General features: G+C 44.2%; 1 protein-coding gene across 1 annotated transcript in view; it reads right to left on the bottom strand.

Annotated features, from left to right (window-relative positions):
• RFC3 (replication factor C subunit 3) overlaps positions 1–22,709 on the bottom strand; it is a 47,285-nt gene extending 24,576 nt beyond the window's left edge. Inside the window, exons 1-3 of the mRNA XM_081083034.1 lie at positions 22,524–22,709; positions 20,199–20,336; positions 1,785–1,852 (exon numbers count right to left, since the gene is read on the bottom strand). Coding sequence (XP_080939160.1) covers positions 1,785–1,852; positions 20,199–20,336; positions 22,524–22,610 — 293 coding nt within the window. The 5' untranslated portion in view covers positions 22,611–22,709. The remainder of the gene's footprint in view (positions 1–1,784; positions 1,853–20,198; positions 20,337–22,523) is intronic.
• Positions 22,710–23,104: the final 395 nt, after the last annotated feature.

Raw genomic sequence — 23,104 nt, 5'->3', positions numbered from 1 at the left:
ATATGCAAATCCAATGAATGGCAGCACAACCAGTCACTATGACGTGCACTGACCACCAGGGGGCATATGCTCAATGCAGGAGCTGCCCCCTGGGGATCAGTGCGCTCCCACAGGGGGAGTGCCATTCAGCCAGAAGCCCTGAGCCTGGCTCACAGCTGGTGAGCGCAGCGGTGGTGGTGGGAGCCTCTCCCACCTCCACAGCAGCGCTAATGATGTCTGACTGATGGCTTAGGCCCGCTCTCCTTGGGGAGCGGGCCAAAGCCGTCAGTCGGACATCCCCTGAGGGCTCCCAGACTGCAAGAGGGCACAGGCTGGGATGAGGGATCCCCCCCAAGTGCACAAATTTTGTGCACCGGGCCTCTAGTAATAATAATACCTATCAGGATTGTTTTGAGGGCTAAACAATCCATGTAAAATTCTTCTCAGGGTGCCTTATACTGAATACATATTAGCTTATAATCTTATTCCTCCTGCTCCGTTCAGTCTTGCTCATTAGTTCTGAATTAGTTAATAATTTTTTAAATACTATGTACTTTACTTTGCGTAAAACACCAAGCTCTGTAAAGCAAGAAAACTTAATTATGAAAATTACTTGAATGAGGGGTTCTCAGAGAGAAGGCAAATTGAGAGGGTCTAGGCCAGGGGTGGGCAACTTTTTTGTGAGTGTGTGCCAAAACCAGCAAAATCTCTGACTCAAAATTCTTCTGCGTGCCACCCTTAATTTTTTGAGAATATGTTACGCCTACTTGATATCTCTTAAGGTGTACATATGTGAAGAACCTTGAAGAAATAATAAAATTCATTCGAGCGACAAAAACACAGTATATGATGATGAAAAATACATTTATTTTTTAATGTATACATGTACACTGATAGTCAGACAGAAAACTTTAGGACTCCGTTTGATATTACCAGTGGGACTTTTCTTGCTGCATCACTGATCCCAGAGATTTTACCTCAGGTTTATATTTCATGACCTTCAGAGATATGCACGAGCTACTACTTTCATCCGTCAGGCTACTCCTATTATGAGACTTAACAAAATTCATCACTGAGAACAAAGATTCACAAGCATATGTGAATGAAACCAAAACACTGGTCGGATCTAGGAAGGCAGGGAGAGTTAAGGCAGAGGCATAGAAATTGCTCTTCCCCTCTCTCATCAATCCATGTCTATGGTCTTTAAGATAACTTGTTATGTAAAATTATTTATTTATCTAAGATGCACCTACACTGAATTTATCTGAAAAATAAAAAAGTCGATATTAAGAAAAAAACTGTAAATGGAAGATTATAAGATAGGGTTTCGTGTGCCAGCAAAAGTTACTGGCGTGCCATGTTTGGCACACGTGCCAGGGGTTGCCCACTCCTGGTCTAGGCTCTCTAATTCACACTAGGCAGCTTCACTTTTATCTGTTTATACACTTTGTTTTCATATATGATTTTACTTTAAGAAAGGGTTCTACTCTTTAAAAAGAAAAATCTGAACATCATCGTTCTGCAAATGCTTATTTAGCCTTGGCTGGAGTGGTTCAGTATCGGTCTCAGGTTCGATTCTAGGTCAAGGGCATGTACCTGGGTTGTAGGTTCGTTCCCCTGCCCTGGTTGGGGCATGTGCAGGAAGCAAACAATTGATATCTCTCTCTCACATCAATATTACTTACTCTTTCTCTCTCCTGCCCTCCCTCCTTTCCACTCTCTCTAAAAATCAATGGGAAAATATCCTTGGGTGAGGATTAACAAAAAATAATAAAAATGCCTATTTTTATACAGTAGCAGCTTACCTGGGATTAACTTCAAGGTGGTAATTGCTTGCAATAGTGCTAATTTCAATTTTCTTTTTAGATGGAGTCTGTGGACAAAGAAAATAGATGTTTTTAACATTCATTTATTTGGCTAGCTCTCCTCTTTCCTGTATTTCACTGTTTCTTTTTATTATACTAGAGGCCCAGTGCATGAAATTCGTGCATTTGGGGGGGGAGGGGGGTGGAGGTGGTGTCCTTCACCCTGCACCCTCTCACAATCTGGGACCCCTCGGGGGATGTCCGACTGCCGGTTAAGGGCCCTTCAGCCCAGCAGTCAGATATCCCTCACAATCCGGGACCCTGGCTCCTAACTGCTCACCTGCCTGCCTGATTGTCCTTAACTGCTTGCCTGCCTGCCTGACCGCCCCTAACCGCTCTGCCTGCCTGATCGCCCGACCACCTGCCTGATCGCCCCTAACCACACTGCATGCCTGTCTGATCGCTCCTAACTGCCTCTGCCTTGGACCCTGCCACCGCAGCTTTGTCTGGAATGACTTCCAGAACGTTGTTCAGCTGTCCGGTCTAAATAGCATATTATACTTTTACTATTATAAACAATTCATGCTTACTAAAATAAAATTTTAGAGAACTACCGTTGTTTTAACTTAATCCCTTTCTTTTATTACTGTGCAGATTAACATTTATACAAATTACATCATACACAGCCTGTTTTTATTGAGGTTACATTTTTCCTCTACCTCCAAAAATCTCCAAACCATTTTGTTATCAGATCACCTTTGCACACAACCTATATATGTCCTTTTACAGCCTTTCCAATAACAGAGAAAAATAAATACACAAATCTACACACACACACACAGTATCAGTATTTCTGGTCAAAAATAAAAGAGGCAAACATATTTCACTGTTTTGCTTTTCCTACTTAACAATACAACTAGGAAATCCCTGTCAGACAAAGTGGAATAGGGTGTTAGAGTTGCATTTGAATCTATAACAAGGGTGTCCCAAAAACAAGTTATATTGATGGGCATTTTATTTAATGCTTTTTGCCCTCTCAAACAATTCCACAATTAACATCCTTGCACATGTCTCCTACATTGCTTTCATTTCTATGGCAATAGATTCCCAATAAAGAATTTGTTCGACTGACAAGGATATTTCCTATACTTCTATTATGTATGTGTGTTTATATGCGTAATCAGTTTCCCTTCTAAAAAAAATATTTAGCAATTCCTTTTTCTCCTGGCAGTGAATAGAATTCCCCAACTTTCCCCATCTTCATTAAAAGTATTACACCATGACTTTGATTTTTGCCAGGTGATCAGTATATTTTAAATGGGTATACACACATATATGTACCACTAGAGGCCCGGTGCACAAAAATTTGTGAACTCGGGGAGGAGGAGGGGGTCCCTCAGCCCGGCCTGTGCCCTCTCGCAGTCTGGGACCCCTCGGGAGATAACGACCTGCTGGCTTAGGCCTGCTCCCTGGTGGCAGAGGGCAGGCCCAATCCCTAGGTGCAGCCCCTGGTCGGGCTCAGAGCAAGGCCGATTGGGGAGTTGTGGCGCCGCCCCGTCATGCACAGAGCAGAGCGGATTGGGAGGTTGTGATGCCGCCCTCAGTCATGCTCAGGGTAGGGCCGATTGGGGGGTTCGGGCACCGTCCCGTCACACTCAAGGCAACGTCGATGGGGAGGTTGCGGCGCCACCCCGTCACGCACAGAGCAGGGCCAATCAGGGGTTTGGGTTGCTGCCCCCGTCACACACAGAGCAGAGCCCATCAGGGGGTTGGGGCACCGCCCTCTATCACCCACAGAGCAGGGCCCATCAGGGGGTTGGGGTGCCGCCACTCTCACACTCAGGGCAGGGCCGATGGGGAGGTTATGGCTCTACCCCATCACACACAGAGCAGGGCCCGTGTGTGTGTGTGGGGGGGGGGAGGGGGGGGTTGGGGAGCTCCCCCCTATCAGGCACAAAGCAGGGCTGCTCAGGGGGTTGGGGCCCGGCCCCCTGTCACACACATAGCCACAGGGCGATCAGGGGGTTTGGGCACTGCCCCCTGTCACGCTGATCCCGGTGCTGGGAGGCATATTACCCTTTTACTATATAGGGTAGAGGCCTGGTGCATGGGTGGGGCCGGCTGGTTTGCCCTGAAGTGTGTCCTGGATCAGGGTGGGGGTCCCCACTGGGGTGCCTGGCCAGTCTGGGTGAGGGGCTGAGGGCTGTTTTCAGGCTGGGAGTGATTGAAGTTCCCAACCACTCCTTTTTTGCTTTTTTTTTTTTTATTCTGGGCCAGCTTTAGCATGAGGCTTGGCTCCAGCTCTTAGGCCTGCCTCCGCGGCTGAAAGTAGGTTTCTGGCCTTTGCTTACAATGTTGCGAATCTGCTGGCTGAAGTCCTGCGGTATTTGTTACAATGTTTCTTAAACTGCCCGCTCAGAGGCCTGCAGCCGCAGGCGGGGAACGTTGGTTTCCTCCAATGATCCTCCTCCGTCACTGAGGCAAGCAAGCGTCATGTTAGTTTCAAGCTGCCTGACTGCCGGCCGCCATCTTGGCTGACAGTTAATTTGCATATCTCGCTGATTAGCCAATGAAAAGTGTAGCGGTCGTATGCCAATTACCATGTTTCTCTTTTATTAGTGTAGATAGTTAATGCACATTATAAGATATGAAATACAAGAGAGTATATATAACAGAATATATGTAATAGATTCACACTGCTTTTCCTTGACTATCACAAAGGTCAACATCTTTACATGTTTATTGGCTGTTTATATTTCTCTTCTGTGACTGTTTTTTATTCCATTTGCTACCAGGTTTTTGTCTTTTCCATTGTTGGTTTATAAAATCTTTTACCTAAAATGATCCTTTCAAATATTTATAATCACTCGTTTTCCTATTTATTTTATGTTATCTTGTCATACAAATCCCAAAAATTCTTGTATTTCCAAGTATGTGTGTGTATCTATATATATATAGATATATCTATAGATACACACACTAGAGGCCCGGTGCACAAAAATTTGTGCACTCGGGAGCGGGGGGGGGGGGGGGGGCGGGGGGAGGGGGGAGTCCCTCAGCCCGGCCTGCACCCTCTCGCAGTCTGGGACCCCTCGGGGAATAACAACCTGCTGGCTTAGGCCTGCTCCCGGGTGGCAGAGGGCACACCCAATCCCAAGGTGCAGCCCCTGGTCGGGCTCAGAGCAGGGCTGATTGGGGAGTTGGGGCGCCGCCCTGTCATGCACAGAGCAGGGCGGATCGGGAGGCTGCGATGCCACCCTCAGTCACGTTCAGGGTAGGGCTGATTGGGGGGTTGGGGCACCGCCCCTTGTCACACTCAAGGCAGGGTTGATGGGCAGGTTGCGGCGCCACTCCATGTCACGCACAGAGCACGGCGGATCAGGGGGTTGGGGCGCCGTCTCCTGTAACTCACAGAGAAGGGCCCATCAGGGGGTTGAGGAGCTCCCCCGTCAGGCACAGAGCAGGGCCCATCAGGGGGTTGGGGAGCTCCCCCTTGTCACTCACAGTGTAGGGCCGATAGGGGAGTTGGAGCACCGCCCCGTCACACACAGAGCAGGGCGGATCAGGGGTTTGGGGCGCCGCACCCTGTCACACTCAGGGCAGGGCCAATGAGGAGGTTATGGCTCTACCCCGTCACACACAGAGCAGGGCCCGTGGGGGGCGGTTGGGGCGTCGCCCTCTATCACCCACAGAACAGGGCCAATCAGGGGGATGGGGTGCTGCCACTGTCACACTCAGGGCAGGGCCGATGGGGAGGTTATAGCTCTACCCTGTCACACACAGAGCAGGGCCCGTGGGTGGGGGGGAGGTTGGAGCACCGCTCCGTCACACAGAGGGCCGCAGGGCAATCAGGGGGTTGGGAGCTCCCCTCATCAGACACAGAGCAGAGCCCATCAGGGGGATGGGGCGCCTTCCCCTGTCACGAACAGAGCATGGAGGATAGGGAGGTTGTGGCCCGCCCCCTGTCACACACAGAGCCACAGGGCGATCAGGGGGTTTGGGCACTGCCCCCTGTCACACTGATCCCGGTGCAGGGAGGCCTTGCGGCTCCGCTGATCCCGGTGCTGGGAGGCATATTACCCTTTTACTATATAGGATAGAGGCCTGGTGCACGGGTGGGGGCCTGCTGGTTTGCCCTGAAGGGTGTCCTGGATCACGGTGGGGGTCCCCAATGGGGTGCCTGGCCAGCCTGGATGAGGGGATGATGGCTGTTTGCAGCTGGTCACATACCCTTCAGGGTGGGGGTCCCCACTGGGGTGCCTGGCCAGTCTGGGTGAGGGGCTGAGGGCTGTTTTCAGGCTGGCAGGTGACTGAAGCTCCCAACCGCTCCTTTTTTCTTTTGTTTTTTATTCTGGGCCAGCTTTAGCTCTGAGGCTCCAGCTCTTAGGCCTCTGCTGCTGAAAGCAGGTTTCTGGCCTCTGTTTACCTTCTGTATTTGAAACAATGTTGCAATCCTGCTGGCTGAAGCCCAGCAACTAAAGCAGGTGTCTGGGGTTTTGTTTAACTTCTATATTTGTAACATAGTTGCTTAGAGTTGCAGCTCAGCGGCAACTGCCGGCAGTGGCAGGCGGGGGACGTTGGAGTCCTCCGTCACTGAAGCAAGTAAGCCTCATGTTCGCTTCCAGCTGCCTGGCTGCCGGCCACCATCTTGGCTGGCAGTTAATTTGCATATTGCCCTAATTAGCCAATGGGAAGGGTAGCGGTTGTACACTAATTACCGTGTTTCTCTTTTATTAGATAGGATATATATATCTATATATTTCTATAGCGTCTATGTTTTCTGTCAAAAGGTGTTCTTGATCCATAGGCTGTTTAAAAAATTTTATTGAAAAGTTTAGTGTATCACTTTAACAATTAAATCTTTACTTCATCTGGAATTTATCTTTATACATTAGGTATCAGAAATTCAACTTTTTAGGTTAGCACATTGTGCTTACTCACCCTTTTCCTACTGATCTGAAATAGATCCTCCATCTTATTTCTGGGCTATTAAGTTCCACTGACCTAATTCTCTGTACCCATGCCAATAGAATACTATTTTGATTATAGTAGCTTTAAAATATGATTTAATATTTGTTCATGTCAGTCCCACTTCTGAATTTCTTTAAGTTACTTTAGCCAGGATCAAAAATCTATTATTTCATAGGTACTTTAAGAACGTCATACAATTAATAAACAACTGGATTTTAATAAATCTTCATTGAAAGTTACACTCTGACTGGAGGAAAACAGATACTTTTAAATATTAAGTCACATATCTGAGACATACTGCATCTTTCCATTTGATCAGTTCTTGTTCTTTGTCCTTTTATGTTAAAGTTTCTCCTACAGATTCCACACTTTTCTTACTAAATTTTTCCCTGCATATATTATAAGAATTTCCACCAGTATATATGTCAAACTCAATGTATCTAAACACAAACTAATCGAAGAGTCAAGACAGTAGTATCTTCAATAAACGTTGGGAAAATTAGACAGATACATGCAAAAAACGAGACTAGATACCAACTTACACAATATTCAAAAATAAACTCAAAATGAATAAAAGACTTAAATGTAAATCATAAAACCATATAGATCGTAGAAATCTCTCATAGCAATATGTTTGTAGATACATCTCTTAGGGCAAAGGAAACTAAGGAGAAAATAAACAAATGGGACTAAGTCAAAATAAAAAAGCTTCTGCATAGAGAAACTAAGATGGCGGCATAGATAAACACCGGGAAATAGTCGCCTCCCACAACAATTGAAAATTAGCCCAAAGGACGGAGCAAACATCGTCCAAAACAACAGGAAGGCTGGCTGAGTGTAATTTCTACAACTAGAAGAAAAGAAAAGCACGCTGAGAGCCAGAGGAGCTGCGGAGGCTGAGTGCAGAGGTACGCAGCGGCTCGCGCGCGCGGAAAGGGGGTGGCACCTGAGGACGCGGCTGTCTTTTTGAATCACAAGCTCCCGACTGCTCTGAACTCCGGTTCTGGGAAGTCTCTGGGGACTTAGGACTCATACGGGCAGAGGCTGCTCTCTCAGGCAGCAGCGGGCGAACTTGGGGGGCCGCTTTCCCTCAGAGGTGCTTGCAGCCGTTACCGGGACACTGAGACGCGCGACTCCGGGTGCGCAGAATCAGCCATAGCTTCTTTCTCCGGCCTTTTGCCTCCCTGAGACCCCGCCCCACCCGGGCTGTGGCAGAGGCTTTTGCATGTGAATGCCCCAGAACTTTGCAACCTGATAATTACCTAACTGCAGCCGGGCCAGCCAGACCCGGAACTTCCAAGAGAAGGCCCAAGGCCCCGCAGCGGCTTGCATTGCTTCACAGCTGAGCCTCTTCGTAGTTCCTGCTGTGTGGCCTCAGGCAGGGGCTGAATTAGCACCTCCTTAGATCCAGGAGCCACTGTACCCAGTGGTCAGAGGGGGACCATTCTCCCACTTCAGACACAGCTGCTTCCCACAGCCAATTGGCCTGGAGGTCAATTCCTCCCAGTGATCCTACAACAAGCGAGGCACCAAGAGTGCACCAAGAGTGTCCACCTCGGGTAACTGGGGAGGCTGAGCCACTGGGCCCTACAGGACACCTGGCGCGCAGGCCACTCTATCAACACAGGGAAGCAGCCAAAATGCGGAGACAAAGAAACAGGTCACAATTGGCAGAAACGGAGGAGGCCAGACGACTGGATATAGAGTTCAAGGCCACGTTTATAAGGTTTTTCAAGAATTTTATGGAAACCGCCGATAAATTTAATGAATCCCTCAAGGAGTATGGTGAGACCATGGAGGTCATGAAAAAGGACCAATTAGAAATTATGCATACACTGACTGAAATAAAGAATACTTTACAGAGCTCCAACAGCAGACAAGAGGATCCCAAGAATCAAGTCAAAGATTTGAAATGCAAAGAAACAAAAAATACCCAACCGAAAAAGAAAAAAGAAAAGAGATTCAAAAAATATGAAGATAGTGTAAGGAACCTCTGGGACAACTTCAAGCGTACCAACATCAGAATTATAGGGGTACCAGAAGGAGAGAGAGGGCAAGATATTGAAAACCTTTTTGAAGAAATAATGACAGAAAACTTCCCCCACCTGGTGAAAGAAATGGACTTACAAGTCCAGGAAGCGCAGAGAACCCCAAACAAAAGGAATCCAAAGAGGACCACACCAAGACACATCATAATTAAAATGCCAAGAGCAAAAGATAAAGAGAGAATCTTAAAAGCAGCAAGAGAAAGACAGTCAGTTACCTACAAGGGAGTACCCATCCGACTGTCAGCTGATTTCTCAACAGAAACCATGCAGGCCAGAAGAGAGTGGCAAGAAATATTCAAAGAGATGAATAGCAAGAACCTGCAACCAAGATTACTTTATCCAGCAAAGCTATCATTCAGAATGGAAGTTCAGATAAAGAGCTTCACGGATAAGAATAAGCTAAAGGAGTTCATCACCACCAAACCAGCATTATATGAAAAGCTGAAAGGTATTCTTTAAGAAGAGGAAGAAGAAAAAGGAACTCTTACCATTTGCCACAGCATGGATGGAACTGGAGAGCTGATAAATACCACAAGATCTCACTTATTTGTGGAATATAATGAACAACATAAACTGATGAACAAGGACTGATCCAGAGACGGAGAGGCATTGATTGGACTATCGGGCCTTGGAGGGAAGGTAGGGGAGGGTGGGGGCAAGGGGGAAAGATCAACCAAAGGACTTATATGCAAGCATATAGGCCTAACCAATGGACACGGACAACGGGGGGGTGAGGGGGTGAGCGGGGAGAGGGGGGGTAGAGGGTACACATATGTAATATCTTAATCAATAAAAAATATTAAAAAAAAAAAAAAAAAAAAAAAAAAAAGCTTCTGCATAGTGAAAGAAACCATCAACAAAATGAAAAGGGAGCCCAGTGTATAGGAGAACATATTTGGCAATGATATATCTGATAAACAGTTAATATCCAAAATATATAAGGAACACATGCAACTTAACAAAAGTAAGAAAATGATCCAATTAAAAAGTGGGTAAAGGACCTAAATAGACACTTCTTCAAAGCGGACATTCAGATGGATAAGAGACATACGAAAAAATGCTCCAAGTCACTGATCATCAGAGAGATGAAAATTAGAACGAGATATCACCTCACACCAGTCAGAATAGCTACCATCAACAAATCAACAAATGACAAATGCTAGCCAGGATATGGAGAAAAGGGAGCACTAGTTCACTGTTGGTGGGAATGCAGACTGGTGCAGCAATTCTGGAAAACAGTATGGAGTTTCCTCAAAACATTAAATATGAAAAAGAAAACTTAAATATGGAACTTCCATTTGACCCAGTGATCCCACTTGTAGGAATATATCCTAAGAAACCCAAAAGACCAAACAGAAAGAATGTATGCACCCATAAGTTCATAGCAGAGCAATTTACAATAACTAATTTCTGGAAACAACCCAAGCGCACATCAGTAGATGAGTGGATAAAAAAGCTGTGGGCACTCTCCCTTCAGGAGCCTTTCCCCTCCTCTTTCTAGCCCCCTCCCCCCCAGGCAACAACAACAACAAAAAAAAGTGTGGTACATTTACACCATGGAATACTATGCAGCAGTAAAAAAGAAGGATCTCTTACCCTTTGAGACAGCATGGGGGGACCTGAAGAGTATTATGCTAAGCAAAATAAGCCAGTCAGAGAAAGACAAGTATCACATGATCGCACTCATATATGTAAATGTAATGAACAAAATATACTGTTGAACAAAATAGATCCAGAGACACAGAAGCATGGAAGAGGCTATGGAATCTCAGAGGGAAGGCGGGGGTGAGGGGATGGTGAGGAGTAGGGGGGAGGTAGAAAGAGATCAACCAAAGAACTTGTACGTGTAACCCATGGACACAGACAATATGGTGGTGGAGGCCTGAGGCGAGGTTAGGCAATAAGGGGTCAATGGGAGAAAAAAGGGGACATATGTAATAGTTTCAACAATAAAGATTAAAAATTAAATAAACACAAGCTAATCAACATTGGCCTAAAATCTATCATCCTAAACATTCTAATAACACTACTTACCATCCAGTCATTCAGCACGCATTTTTTTTCAATGTCCTATATGTATAAGACAGTATAGCAATGGCTATGAAGGATATGAAAATGAATATGCCATATTCCCTATATAATTTCAAAATAAATACTACTTTGTCAAAGTAAAAGATGTAAAAGCTATCCTATCTAGTAATAGACAAACATGATAATTAACCATACCTCCAACACGCTTCCCATTGGCTAATCAGGGCGATATGCAAAGTAACTGCCAAACAAGATGGCGGCCGGCAGCCAGGCAGCTGAAGCGAACAGGAGGCTTGCTTGCTCCAGTGAATGAGGAAGCCAAGGTTCCCTGCCTGCTGCTGCCCGCCTCTGAGCTGCACTCTAAGAAACCATGTTGCAATTATAGAAACTAAACAAACCCCAGAAATCTGCTTTCAGCCAGCCGGCCTCGGAGCTGGAGCTGCAACAGTGTTTCAATTATAGAAGCCAAACAAACCCAGATACCTGCTTTCAGCAGCCGAGGTCTCAGAGCTGGAGCCGAGCCTCAGAGCTAAAGCCGGCTCTCAGTTCCAGTGACAGCTATAGAAGGTAAATAAATCCCAGAATAAAAAGAAAAAAGAAAAAAAGGAGAGGTTGGGAGCTTTAGTCACCCGCCAGCCTGAAAACGGCTCTCAGACCCTCACCAGACTGGCCAGGCACCCCAGTGGGGACTCCCACCATGAAGGGGGTGTGACCAGCTGCAAACAGCCATCATCCCCTCATCCAGGCTGGCCAGGCAACTAAGCGGGACCCCCACCCTGATCCGGGACACCCGTCAGGGCAAACCAGCCAGCCCCCACCCGTGCACCAGGCCTCTATCCTATATAGTAAAAGGGTAATATGCAAATTGACCCTAACAGCAGAAGGACTGGGAATGACTGGTTACTATGACACATGCTGACCACCAGGGGGCAGACGCTCAATGCAGAAGATGCCCTCTGGTGGTCAGGGCGCTCTCACATGGGAGGAGCTCTGCTCAGCCACAAGCCAGGCTGATGGCTGCCAGTACAGTGGTGGTGGTGGGAGCCTCTCCTGCCTCCTCAGCAGTGCTAAGGATGTCCGAATGCAGTTTAGGCCTGGTCCCCGCTGGCAAGTGGACATCCCCCGAGAGCTGCCGGGCTGCCAGAGTGATGTCTGATTGCCATCTTAGGCCCGGGGAGCGGGCCTAAGCCAGCAGGTGGTCATTTCCTGAGGGTCACAGACTGCGAGGGCACAGGCCGGGCTGAGGGACCCTCCTCCTCCCCACCGAGTGCACAAATTTTTGTGCACTGGGCCTCTAGTAATAATATAACATAAGGCAAAACAAAGTAAGTACTCTTAAAGTACAAACTGTGTACCAGAAGGAAAATTAGTTCTAATGGAGTTGTAGGGCACTCTGACAGCAGACATTCCAGCTAGATCTTCAACATGGTCTAGAAGAGCATGAAAATGCACTGGACAATATGAAGCTGGAAAGCTCAGCCAGGGCAAGATTACAGGAACTCTATTATGATCCCAGAGCCTCGTGCCTCCTTTTCCAGTCAGTCAGCTGCCAATCTTTACCAAGTTGCCTTATTCCAAGATTACAATTTCCCTCAAAATCAATCCTTCTTTCCATACCCACTATTGCTCTCAGAACAATGAGCTTTTGAAACCTTGAGTTCTAGTTTCAAATGAGCCACTGATTTTCTATGTAATTTAAAATGAACCCTACCACCACATTTTACCCTAATCTCCTGTTGCTCCTATTTCTCTATAACATAACTGACTTTGGGCTGGTTATAATAATTAAGTCTATAAATCAGTAGCTCTCAATCCTGAACACCAGGATTACCTGTGAAATACTTACTTAAATCATATATGGGGCAGCAATGGAGGAGGGCAATGTATTGATGAGGAGGATTGAAAATTCCTGCTATAAATATTTGGAGAGAGGAAGAAAATGGCGGAGGTTTAGACAGACATGTCGGTGCCTTGTCCCGGAGCAGATAAGGGCGGGCAGCTGGAAACGGGTAGCATACAGCCCGAATAAGCAGAGGAGATTCAGCTGAGACAGTCTGCAGCCAGGAAAGACAGAGAAATCCTAGATAAAGGGAACGGTTAGAGGCTGAGGCTGAAACCTCTCCAGGTGCGCCGGCACAGCCGCAGAGACCGTGCCATCTTGGGTGACTGTCACCGGCATCCAGAGACCAGCTACTAACCCGGCAACAACGGCTCTCAAGCAGCGCGACTACGTGAACTCAGAGGAACTCTGCTTCTCCCCACAGAAAGGTTAGACTTTCCCCAAAGGTGTGGTTTGCAGTTTAGGTTGGAGAGTGGAACGCGCGCAGGGGGGTGGGGGCTCTGCGCCCCACAAAGACCGTGGCCGTTGGAGCCAGCGTGACCCACGAGTGTGGAAGGGCACCCCCAGGGCTGCTGGCAGAAGGGAACGCTATAAATAAGCCCACAGTTGGACGGGACACAAACGGGCAGCCTCAGATTACGCCAGTTTGCCGGCTACTCGGTGCCAGGAGCCAGAGCGCGCGCAGAGACTTCGCGCAGATTTAGAAGGTAAAGCGTTGCGAGTTCGCACAACTTCCCAGGCTCTTAAATCTGTGCGTTTGATTGTTGAACCCAGTGCAAGGGACTACCCAGTTGGGGTCAGTCACAGAGCTTGTAAGGGAAGGCTGTTTTGGGGGAGCCTGGGAAACAGAGCGGGGAGTGATTACTGGAAAACCAGCTCTGGGCGGAGGACATTCCAAACCAGCTTCTGGTACAATAGAGAACACCTGGTCAGAGAGGTCCTATACCCTCAGAGGTCAATCCTGACGCACTGCCACCCAGAGGCAGAGCCACGAACTGACTCTTCTGTAAATACAGATAAGGGCTGTCTGGGAAACCAATGTAGCCTGCCTTAAAATCAGGACTGTGGCTTACAACACGGAGGAACAGTGTATCAGAGGGAAATTCAACATTCTCCTGAATACCTGGTGTGCCAAAAAGAGGAGCAGAAGATCTGAAGCACCTTCATTACAGCCCTTTTTTTTTATTTTTTTTTTAATTATTGTTTCACCTTTTAACTAAGAAACCATTTATTTTCTTTTTTCATCACCTGATTTTACCCTTTTAATTACTACATTTTTATTTTTAACCAGTATTATTACTGCTGCCATTTTACCATTTTTTTTTTTAAGTGTCATTTTATTTTCTCTCTATTTTATTTTGGGACTAAGGTTCTCCATTCTATTTTCATCGTTCCTTTAGCATCATTTTCCTCTACCTCAATTGTGCTGCTGTGCTAAAACTCTCTTCCCCACTTTTCCCCTTTTGCTGTCCTGTTTCTCTTACCCTATTCCTGCTTTAGATTTTCCCTATTCTTCATACGCCCTGTCTAAATTTCACCCTACTTATATATCCCTTTTCCAATCACCTGCTCTAAATCCTTATCCACCTCTCCCTTATCTTTCTTCACTATCCAAATTTTTTATTCTCTCCTTTTCTCTATTGTTCTGTTGTTGCTTGCTCGATTGTTGAGTATATTGGGGTTTTTTTTCTTTTCTTTTCTTTAAGGATTGTATGTGAGGTTGTTCTGCTTTTTCTTTTTCTGTCTCCCATTCCCACCCCCCCCACCCCCCGGCCAGTTATTTTTGTGCTTCTGCTTTCCCTTGCCCCACTTGATATTATTGGCTGTTTGTAGTTTGTATTCACTCCAGGGATCCGTTGCTGGAATTTGTTGGGATTAGTGGCGGTTCTATCGGAGTTTTCTCCTCATATGAATAGTCTCCTCCCCTTTTCTACTTCATTCTATTTTTCTTTTTTTTTCTTTTTCTTCTTTTTTTTTTCTCTTTTTTCTGTTTTTCTATCTTTTTCTCTTCTTTCTTCCTTACCCCCCAACTCTCTTAGCTCGGGTGGCCATCTTTATTTGGGGTTAATAATACCATAATTCATTTGTGTTCAGTGCCTGGTACGTTGTGCCTTGTTGTGTTGTATTTTGTGCCTTTAAATCAACGCAGCAGATCCAAGCAACAGCGGCCTCCTGATCTCCACACGCTCTGTCTGAGGAACAGCTGCTGTGGGTGAAGCCTCCCTCCACCAGCCAGAAGAGCCACAACAGCTGTGAACAGCACCCATCAGAAGACCCGCTAACAACAAAGGAGCAGCTGCTACCACAACTGCCCAAGGAGCAACCACAGCCCGAGGAGCCACTGCCACCTAGGGAGCAGCCACTGAACGACTCAATATCTATATACGTCAGTGAGATCAAACATGGGTAGACAAAGAAATCCCCAAAGGAAAGAAAAGGAGGACTCACCAGAAAAGCAGCTAAGTGATACAGAGGCATACAACATGACAGAAAAAGAATTCAGAATAAGGGTCCGAGAGTGCATACACCGGATGGAGGGAAAAATTGACAACTTATCCAAGAAGCAAGAAGAAACAGATGAAAAAATCGACAACTTAAGACCCAAGAAGAAATGAAGTGCGATATAACTGCAATAAAGAACACCATTGAAAGTATCAAGAGTAGACTAGGAGAAGCGGAGGACCGAATTAGTGAATTAGAAGACAGGGAAGCAAAACACACCCAAACTGTACTTCAGTTGGAGAAAAAAATTAAAAGACAGGAGGAGAGCCTAAGGGAGCTTTGGGACAACATGAAACGAAACAACATACGAATAATAGGGGTGACAGAACAACAGAAAGATGAACAAGGATTAGAAAACCTGTTGGAAGAAATAATATCAGAAAACTTCCCTGAGGTGGGGAAGAAAAAAGTCACACAAGCCCAGAGAGTCCCAAGCAAGGTGAACCCGAAAAGACCCACACCAAGACATATCATAATTACCATGGCAAATATTCAGGACAAAGAGAGAATCTTACAGGCTGCAAGAGAGAGACGGAAAGTTACATACAAGGGATCTCCCATTAGATTATCAAATGATTTCTCAACAGAAACACATCAGGCCAGAAGAGAATGGACGGAAATTTACAAAGTGATGCAAAGCAAAGGACTGAATCCAAGAATACTCTATCCAGCAAGGCTATCATTCAAAATTGAAGGGGAAATAAGAAGCTTCACAGACAAAAAAAGGCTAAGGGAGTTTATCACCACCAAGCCAGCAATGCAAGAAATGCTAAAGGGACTGGTGTAAAAAGAAGAACTAAAAAGCCCAGAAAGAAATCAGCCACACAAAAAAAAAGAAATGGCTACAAACAAGTACCTTTCAATAATAACTTTAAATGTAAACGGGCTAAATGCTCCAACCAAAAGATATCGAGTGGCTGAATGGATAAAAAATCATGACCCATACATTTGCTGTCTACAAGAGACCCACCTCATTAGAAAGGACTCACACAGACTGAAAGTGAAGGGATGGAAAAATATCTTTCAGGCTAATGGAAAAGAAAGGAAAGCTGGGGTAGCAATACTTATATCGGACAAAATAGACCTCAAAGTGAAGGCCATAACAAGAGATACGGAAGGCCACTTCATAATACTAAAAGGATCAATACAACAAGAAGATATAACCCTGATAAACATATATGCACCCAATGCAGGAGCACGCAAATACATAAAAAATCTTCTGGAAGATATCAAAGGAGAGATCGACAACAATACAATCATAGTAGGGGACTTTAATACACCACTGTCATCACTGGATAAGTCCTCTAGACAAACAATCAGCAAAGATACAGCAATCCTAAATGACTCACTAGATCAGATGGACTTAATAGACATCTTCAGAACACTTCACCCCAGTGCCACGGAATATACATTCTACTCAAGTGCTCATGACACATATTCAAAAATAGACCATATATTGGGTCACAAGCAAAGTATCCCCAAATTCAAGAAGATTGAAATCATAAAAAGCATCTTTGCAGACCACGATGACATAATATTAGAAATAAACTACAATAAAAACAACCCAAAATACTCAAACAACTGGAAGCTGAATAGCATGCTATTAAATATTGATTGGGTTACCAATGAAATCAAAGAAGAAATTCAAAACATCCTGGAAACGACTGACAATGAAAACACAACAATCCAAAACCTATGGGACACAATGAAAGCAGTCCTGAGAGGGAAGTTTATAGCTCTACAGGCCTATCTCAAAAAACAAGAAAAAATGGTAGTAAATCAGCTAACCCTACAACTCAAAGAATTAGAAAGAGAGCAACAAGAAAACCCCAGAGTGACAGAAGGAAGGAGATAATAAAGATTAGAGCAGAAATAAATAACATAGAGACCAAAAAAATAATACAGAAAATCAATGAAACCAAGAGCTGGTTCTTCGAAAGGATAAACAAGATTGACAAACCTCTAGCCAGGCTCACCAAGAAGCAAAGAGAGAGGACCCAAATAAACAAAATCAGAAATGATAGAGGCGAAATAACAACAGACCCCACAGAAATACAAATGATTGTTAAAAAATACTATGGACAGCTCTACTCCAACAAACTAGACAACCTGGAGGAAATGGACAAATTCCTTGAAAAATACAACATTCCAAAACTCAATCAGGAAGAATCTAAAAATCTCAACAGGCCAATAACTATGGAAGAAATTGAAGCAGTCATCAAAAAGCTTCCAGCAAACAAAAGCCCAGGACCAGACAGCTTCACAGGGGAGTTTTACCAAACATTCAAGGAAGAACTAAAACCTATCCTCCTCAGACTATTACAAAAAATTCAAGAGGAAGGAACACTTCCAAGCTCATTCTATGAAGCCAGCATCACCCTAATACCAAAACCAGGGAAAGACAATACAATGAAAGAGAATTACAGGCCAATATCCCTCATGAACATAGATGCCAAAATCCTCAACAAAATCTTAGCAAATCGGATCCAGCAGTACATCAGAAAGATCATAAACCATGACCAAGTAGGTTTTATCCCAGGGATGCAAGGATGGTACAATATCCGCAAATCAATAAACATGATACATCACATAAACAAATTGAAAGAAAAAAACCACATGGTCATATCAATTGATGCAGAAAAAGCATTTGACAAAATTCAACACCCATTTTTGATAAAAGCTCTCAGCAAGGTGGGAGTAGAAGGATCATACCTCAACATAATAAAAGCCATATATGACAGGCCCACAGCCAACATCATACTCAATGGACAAAAACTTACACCATTTCCCCTAAGAACAGGAACAAGACAGGGATGCCCCCTCTCACTACTCCTGTTCAACATAGTACTGGAAGTGTTAGCCATTGCAATTCGGCAAGAAGAAGAAATAAAAGGCATCCAAATTGGAAAAGAGGAAGTAAAACTGTCCTTATTTGCAGACGACATGATATTATACATACAAAACCCTAGAGACTCCATCAAAAAGCTACTAGACTTAATACATGAATTTGGCAATGTAGCAGGATACAAAATTAACCCCAAGAAATCTGAGGAATTTCTATACACCAATAGTGAACTTTCAGAAAGAGAGATTATAAAAACAATCCCGTTTACCATCGCACCAAAAAAACTAAGCTACCTAGGAATAATCTTAACTAAAGAGGTAAAAGACCTCTACTCAGAAAACTACAGAACGTTGAAAAAAGATATAGAGGAAGACATAAACAGATGGAAGAACATACCGTGTTCATGGATTGGTAAAATCAACATCATTAAAATGTCCATACTACCCAAAGTAATCTATAAATTCAACGCACTTCCCATTAAAATACCAACGGCATACTTCAGAGATCTAGAACGAACTCTCCAAAAATTCATCTGGAATAAAAAAAGACCCCGAATAGCTGCAGCAATCCTGAAAAAGAACAAAGTAGGTGGGATCTCAATACCAGATATCAAGTTGTATTACAAAGCCACTGTTCTCAAAATTGCCTGGTACTGGCACAAGAATAGGCATATAGATCAATGGACTAGAATAGAGAGCCCAGAAATCGGCCCAAACCAATATGCTCAATTAATATTTGACAAAGGAGGCAAGAACATACAATGGAGCCAAGATAGTCTCTTCAATAAATGGTGTATGGAAAATTGGACAGATATATGCAAGAAAATGAAACTAGACCACCAACTTACACCATACACAAAAATAAACTCAAAATGGATAAAGGACTTAAATGTACGACAGGAAACCATAAAAATTCTAGAAGAATCCAAAGGCAACAAAATCTCAGACATATGCCGAAGCAATTTCTTCACTGATACAGCTCCTAGGGCACTTGAAACTAAAGAGAAAATGAACAAATGGGACTACATCAAAATAAAAAGCTTCTGCACAGCACAAGAAACCATCAACAAAACAACGAGAAAACCCACTGTGTGGGAAAACATATTTGCCAATGTCATATCAGATAAGGGCCTAATCTCCAAAATCTATAGGGAACTCATACAACTTAACAAAAGGAAGATACACAATCCAATCAAAAAATGGGCAAAGGACCTAAATAGACACCTTTCAAAAGAGGACATTCAGAAAGCCAAGAGACATATGAAAACATGCTCAAAGTCACTAATCATCCGAGAGATGCAAATCAAAACAACAATGAGGTACCATCTCACACCTGTCAGACTGGCTATCATCAACAAATCAACAAACGACAAGTGCTGGAGAGGATGTGGAGAAAAAGGAACACTTGTGCACTGCTGGTGGGAATGCAGACTGGTGCAGCCACTATGGAAGACAGTATGGAGTTTCCTTAAAAAACTGAAAATGGAACTCCCATTTGACCCTGTGATCCCACTTCTAGGAATATATCCCAAGAAACCAGAAACACCAATCAGAAAAGATATATGCACCCCTATGTTCATAGCAGCACAATTCACCATAGCTAAGATCTGGAAACAGCCTAAGTGTCCATCAGTAGATGAATGGATTAGACAACTGTGGTACATCTACACGATGGAATACTATGCTGCTCTAAAAAGGAAGGAACTCTTACCATTTGCAACAGCATGGATGGAACTGGAGAGCATTATGCTAAGTGAAATAAGCCAGTCAATGAAGGAAACATACCACATGATCTCACTCATTCATGGATAATAGAGAACATTATAAACTTTTGAACAATAATAGATACAGAGGCAGAGCTGCCTCAAACAGATTGTCAAACTGCAGCGGGAAGGCCGGGGAGGGTTGGGGGGCAGGAGGTAGGGGGGTAAGAGATCAACTAAAGGACTTGTATGCATGCATATAAGCATAACCAATGGACATAAGACACTGGGGGATAGGGGAGGCTGGGGGACTGTCTAGGGCGGGGGGATAAAATGGACACATATGTAATACCCTTTGTAATACTTTAAGCAATAAAAAAAAAATACTAAAAAAAAAAAATAAAAAAAAAATCATTGCCTGAACTGAACAACAACAAAAAAAAAATATTTGGAGGTCTCAAAGTGAAATGCTTACTGTGATGGTCTGATGTTCAATTCTCAATTTTTCCACTCCAACACCATAAAGTTCACGTAGAATACACATAATTCTTGTCTTTTTACCAGCACCTGACGGACCATACACTAACAAATGAGGAAAGTCACCACACTGTACCTGGGGAAAGAAAAAAAATCAAACAATGACGTATTTTCCTAATCATACAATTGTTCTGGGTAGAATTAAACTCTTTTTAAGTACCAATATTTTGTATCTCTACCTATGAAACTTCAAATATATGTGTGTGTGTGTGTGTGTGTGTGTGTGTGTGTGTGTGTGTGTTTGTATGAGTATACATATTTATTTTACATTTATGGGATGTTGATTATTCCCTGGCATTAATTTTATGTAATTCATACCTAGCATACATGCTTGATACAATACCATATGCTAGAAAGTAAGAACTCCCAAATCTGGCTGACTGTCAGAATCTCCAAGAGAACTTTTTAAATTAAAAGACTGGCTAGTTATTAGATCCATTCCATCAAATTATAATTTAGTAACTGAAATTAAACTGGGTTTTCACACAGTCCCTTTGATAAGAGCTGAGTGCATTTGGCCTATTTGTGAAGTAAAGAAAAATTTTGTAGGGAAGCAATAGGAAAAGAAGGCAGAGTGTATTATCAACTTAAATACCATTCTGGGCACATGAGACTTGATCCTGCTGGGGATCCTGAAGCTAAAGTTAAAATACACCACAGTATTACCTCTCTCAAGGGTGCAGAAGATGGAGTCTGACATGCTCTCTCATCAATCCTTTGTTAAAGCTAGACTGGAAAAGTGGACAGGGAGTAGTGAACATTAACTCCCAGGTATTTCAAATCAATTTAGGGGTGTCAGCAAGAGAAAGCCTCAGGAAGTGCAAATACAGGGAGGTGAAAGTCAGCCTGTGTGCACTTACAAGGAAGAGCAAGGGGACAAAGTAGAGCACCGACAGTGCTGCATTACAGTGCAAGACTGTGTTTTCTATAATGTTTCCCAGGTGACACTGATGATCAGTCTGGTTTAGGAATTTATAATATGAAAGGCTATAAAGATGGTGAAAACACATCTGTGCCTCGGATAAATAAAATCTTGTGGAGCAAAAGTTCTGTAAGTAACCATTATAAAAAAAAATAAGTATCTTAAGAGAAGTACTTATTACAGTACATTTTAACACTTTGTAAACTCATCTAACTCTGGCACTGAAAAAAAATGTCTCAAGGAAAGACACTATTCAACTAATAATACATACCCCTCAAATACTAGCAGCCTTTGTTTTTCAATCTTCAATCAAATCAAAAATAAAGGTTATGCTTTAAATGTTTCGTAGTTTTATTAAACTGTAGACTCAACAATAAAAAGGTAAACATTTTTTAAAAGCAAATCTATTATTTCATAAGATGAATATATTAAATTTTTGTCCAAAACATTTATTCCAAATTCTGTAAAAAAGCCACAGATAGTGTAAAATGTATCTTTTGTCTAAGAAAAATGAAGTGAAAGCTATTGTGAGAAAATGCAATTTGTCTATAAATAAAGTATACAGATGTAATAGGTTTTAGGTCCTTAAAAGGGGTGGATAAATGGCTTCCAGGGACACAAGATTTTTCTGAAGACCCTCTTCCCTGTCCACTCCCTACAAAATTTGGTTTGCTTCTCACAAACCTTGCCATCAGCATTTTATAAACGACAACATAAAAATAGGCATCAGGATGGGGGGCGGGTCTTCCACATGGAATTAAACTCAAGGACAACCTAATTAGCAACCTATTTTAGAATTATAAATGACCTTAGAAATGAATAAGCCAAATACCTTCCCATCTGTAAGGAGGACAATGACACCAGGAAATTTTAAGTAAGCTGGTTTAAAAAAATCAGTGGGATGACGTCACTTCACTGCTCCAAACCTTCCGAAGGCTTCCCACCCACCTCTGTGGAATTTATTGCATTTGCACCCCGTCCCAAACACACACCCCATTTCCTCTTCCTCCTCCCTCTGCCCACTATTACCCAGCTACACCGGCTGGAGGACTCCAGAAGCTGCGCACACTCCTGCCTCAGAGACTCTGTGCTTGCTGTTCCCTCCACCCGTTCCCTCTGCCCCGCGTCTGTACCGGGTTTTCTCGCTCCATGTGGGACTGGTCTGGGCTCAGACGGCAGTTCTCAGCCAGCCTATCCTTGTTTACCGGCACGACCTTCGCCCCCACTCCCCCTTTCCCCTTCGCTGTTTTATTGTTCCCCACAGCAGCCGTCACCTCCAGCGGCGGCGGGGCCAACGCCTGAGCCCGGCCGCCCTCCCCGCGCCCCCGCCCGGCGCCTCACCAGGCTGCGCAACTCGGCCGCCTGCTCCCTGTGGTAGTCCAGCCGCGCCAGCGAGCAGGGCCGGTACTTGTCCGCCCAGAGGCTCATGGCTGGTGGAGTTCCCGGGCCAGACGCTCGAAAGTCCCGCGCGCGCGCTCCGCACCCAGCTGCCCCGGCAACTTCTGCGCACGACTCAAATCTCGTGACGTCACTACCGCCCGCGGGCGCGGAAACGACTTCAGGACCTTTCTTACTACGGAAGCCTAGTGGGGACAGAATTGGCCGCGGCCTCGTCCCGTTGTCATCCTGTTCATTCTAATCGTTTCCCTTTGTTCTCGCTCGGTGTGATAGTTCAGGAACTATCCAGCAAAATTTGAAATTTGGCTCTGATATTCTAGGCGTCGAATCTCTGGGTACCTTAGAGAAGCTACTCTCCTTGATTAATTTCGTTATTCATTTATTCACTCATGCTTTCTACAGAAACTTACAAAATAGTTACTGTGTCGAACTCTGTTCTTGACACTAGAATATGTCCGGTTGTGGCTTTTCTCACTTGACAGGCACCCTATAATTTATTGAATAAATTGCTAAAAAGAGATCTA

Source organism: Myotis nattereri (assembly GCF_964212035.1).
Source record: "Myotis nattereri genome assembly, chromosome: 2".
NCBI lineage: Eukaryota > Metazoa > Chordata > Mammalia > Chiroptera > Vespertilionidae > Myotis > Myotis nattereri.
The sequence above is the reverse complement of the archived record's forward strand: the minus strand, read 5'-3'. Positions and strand labels throughout refer to the sequence as shown.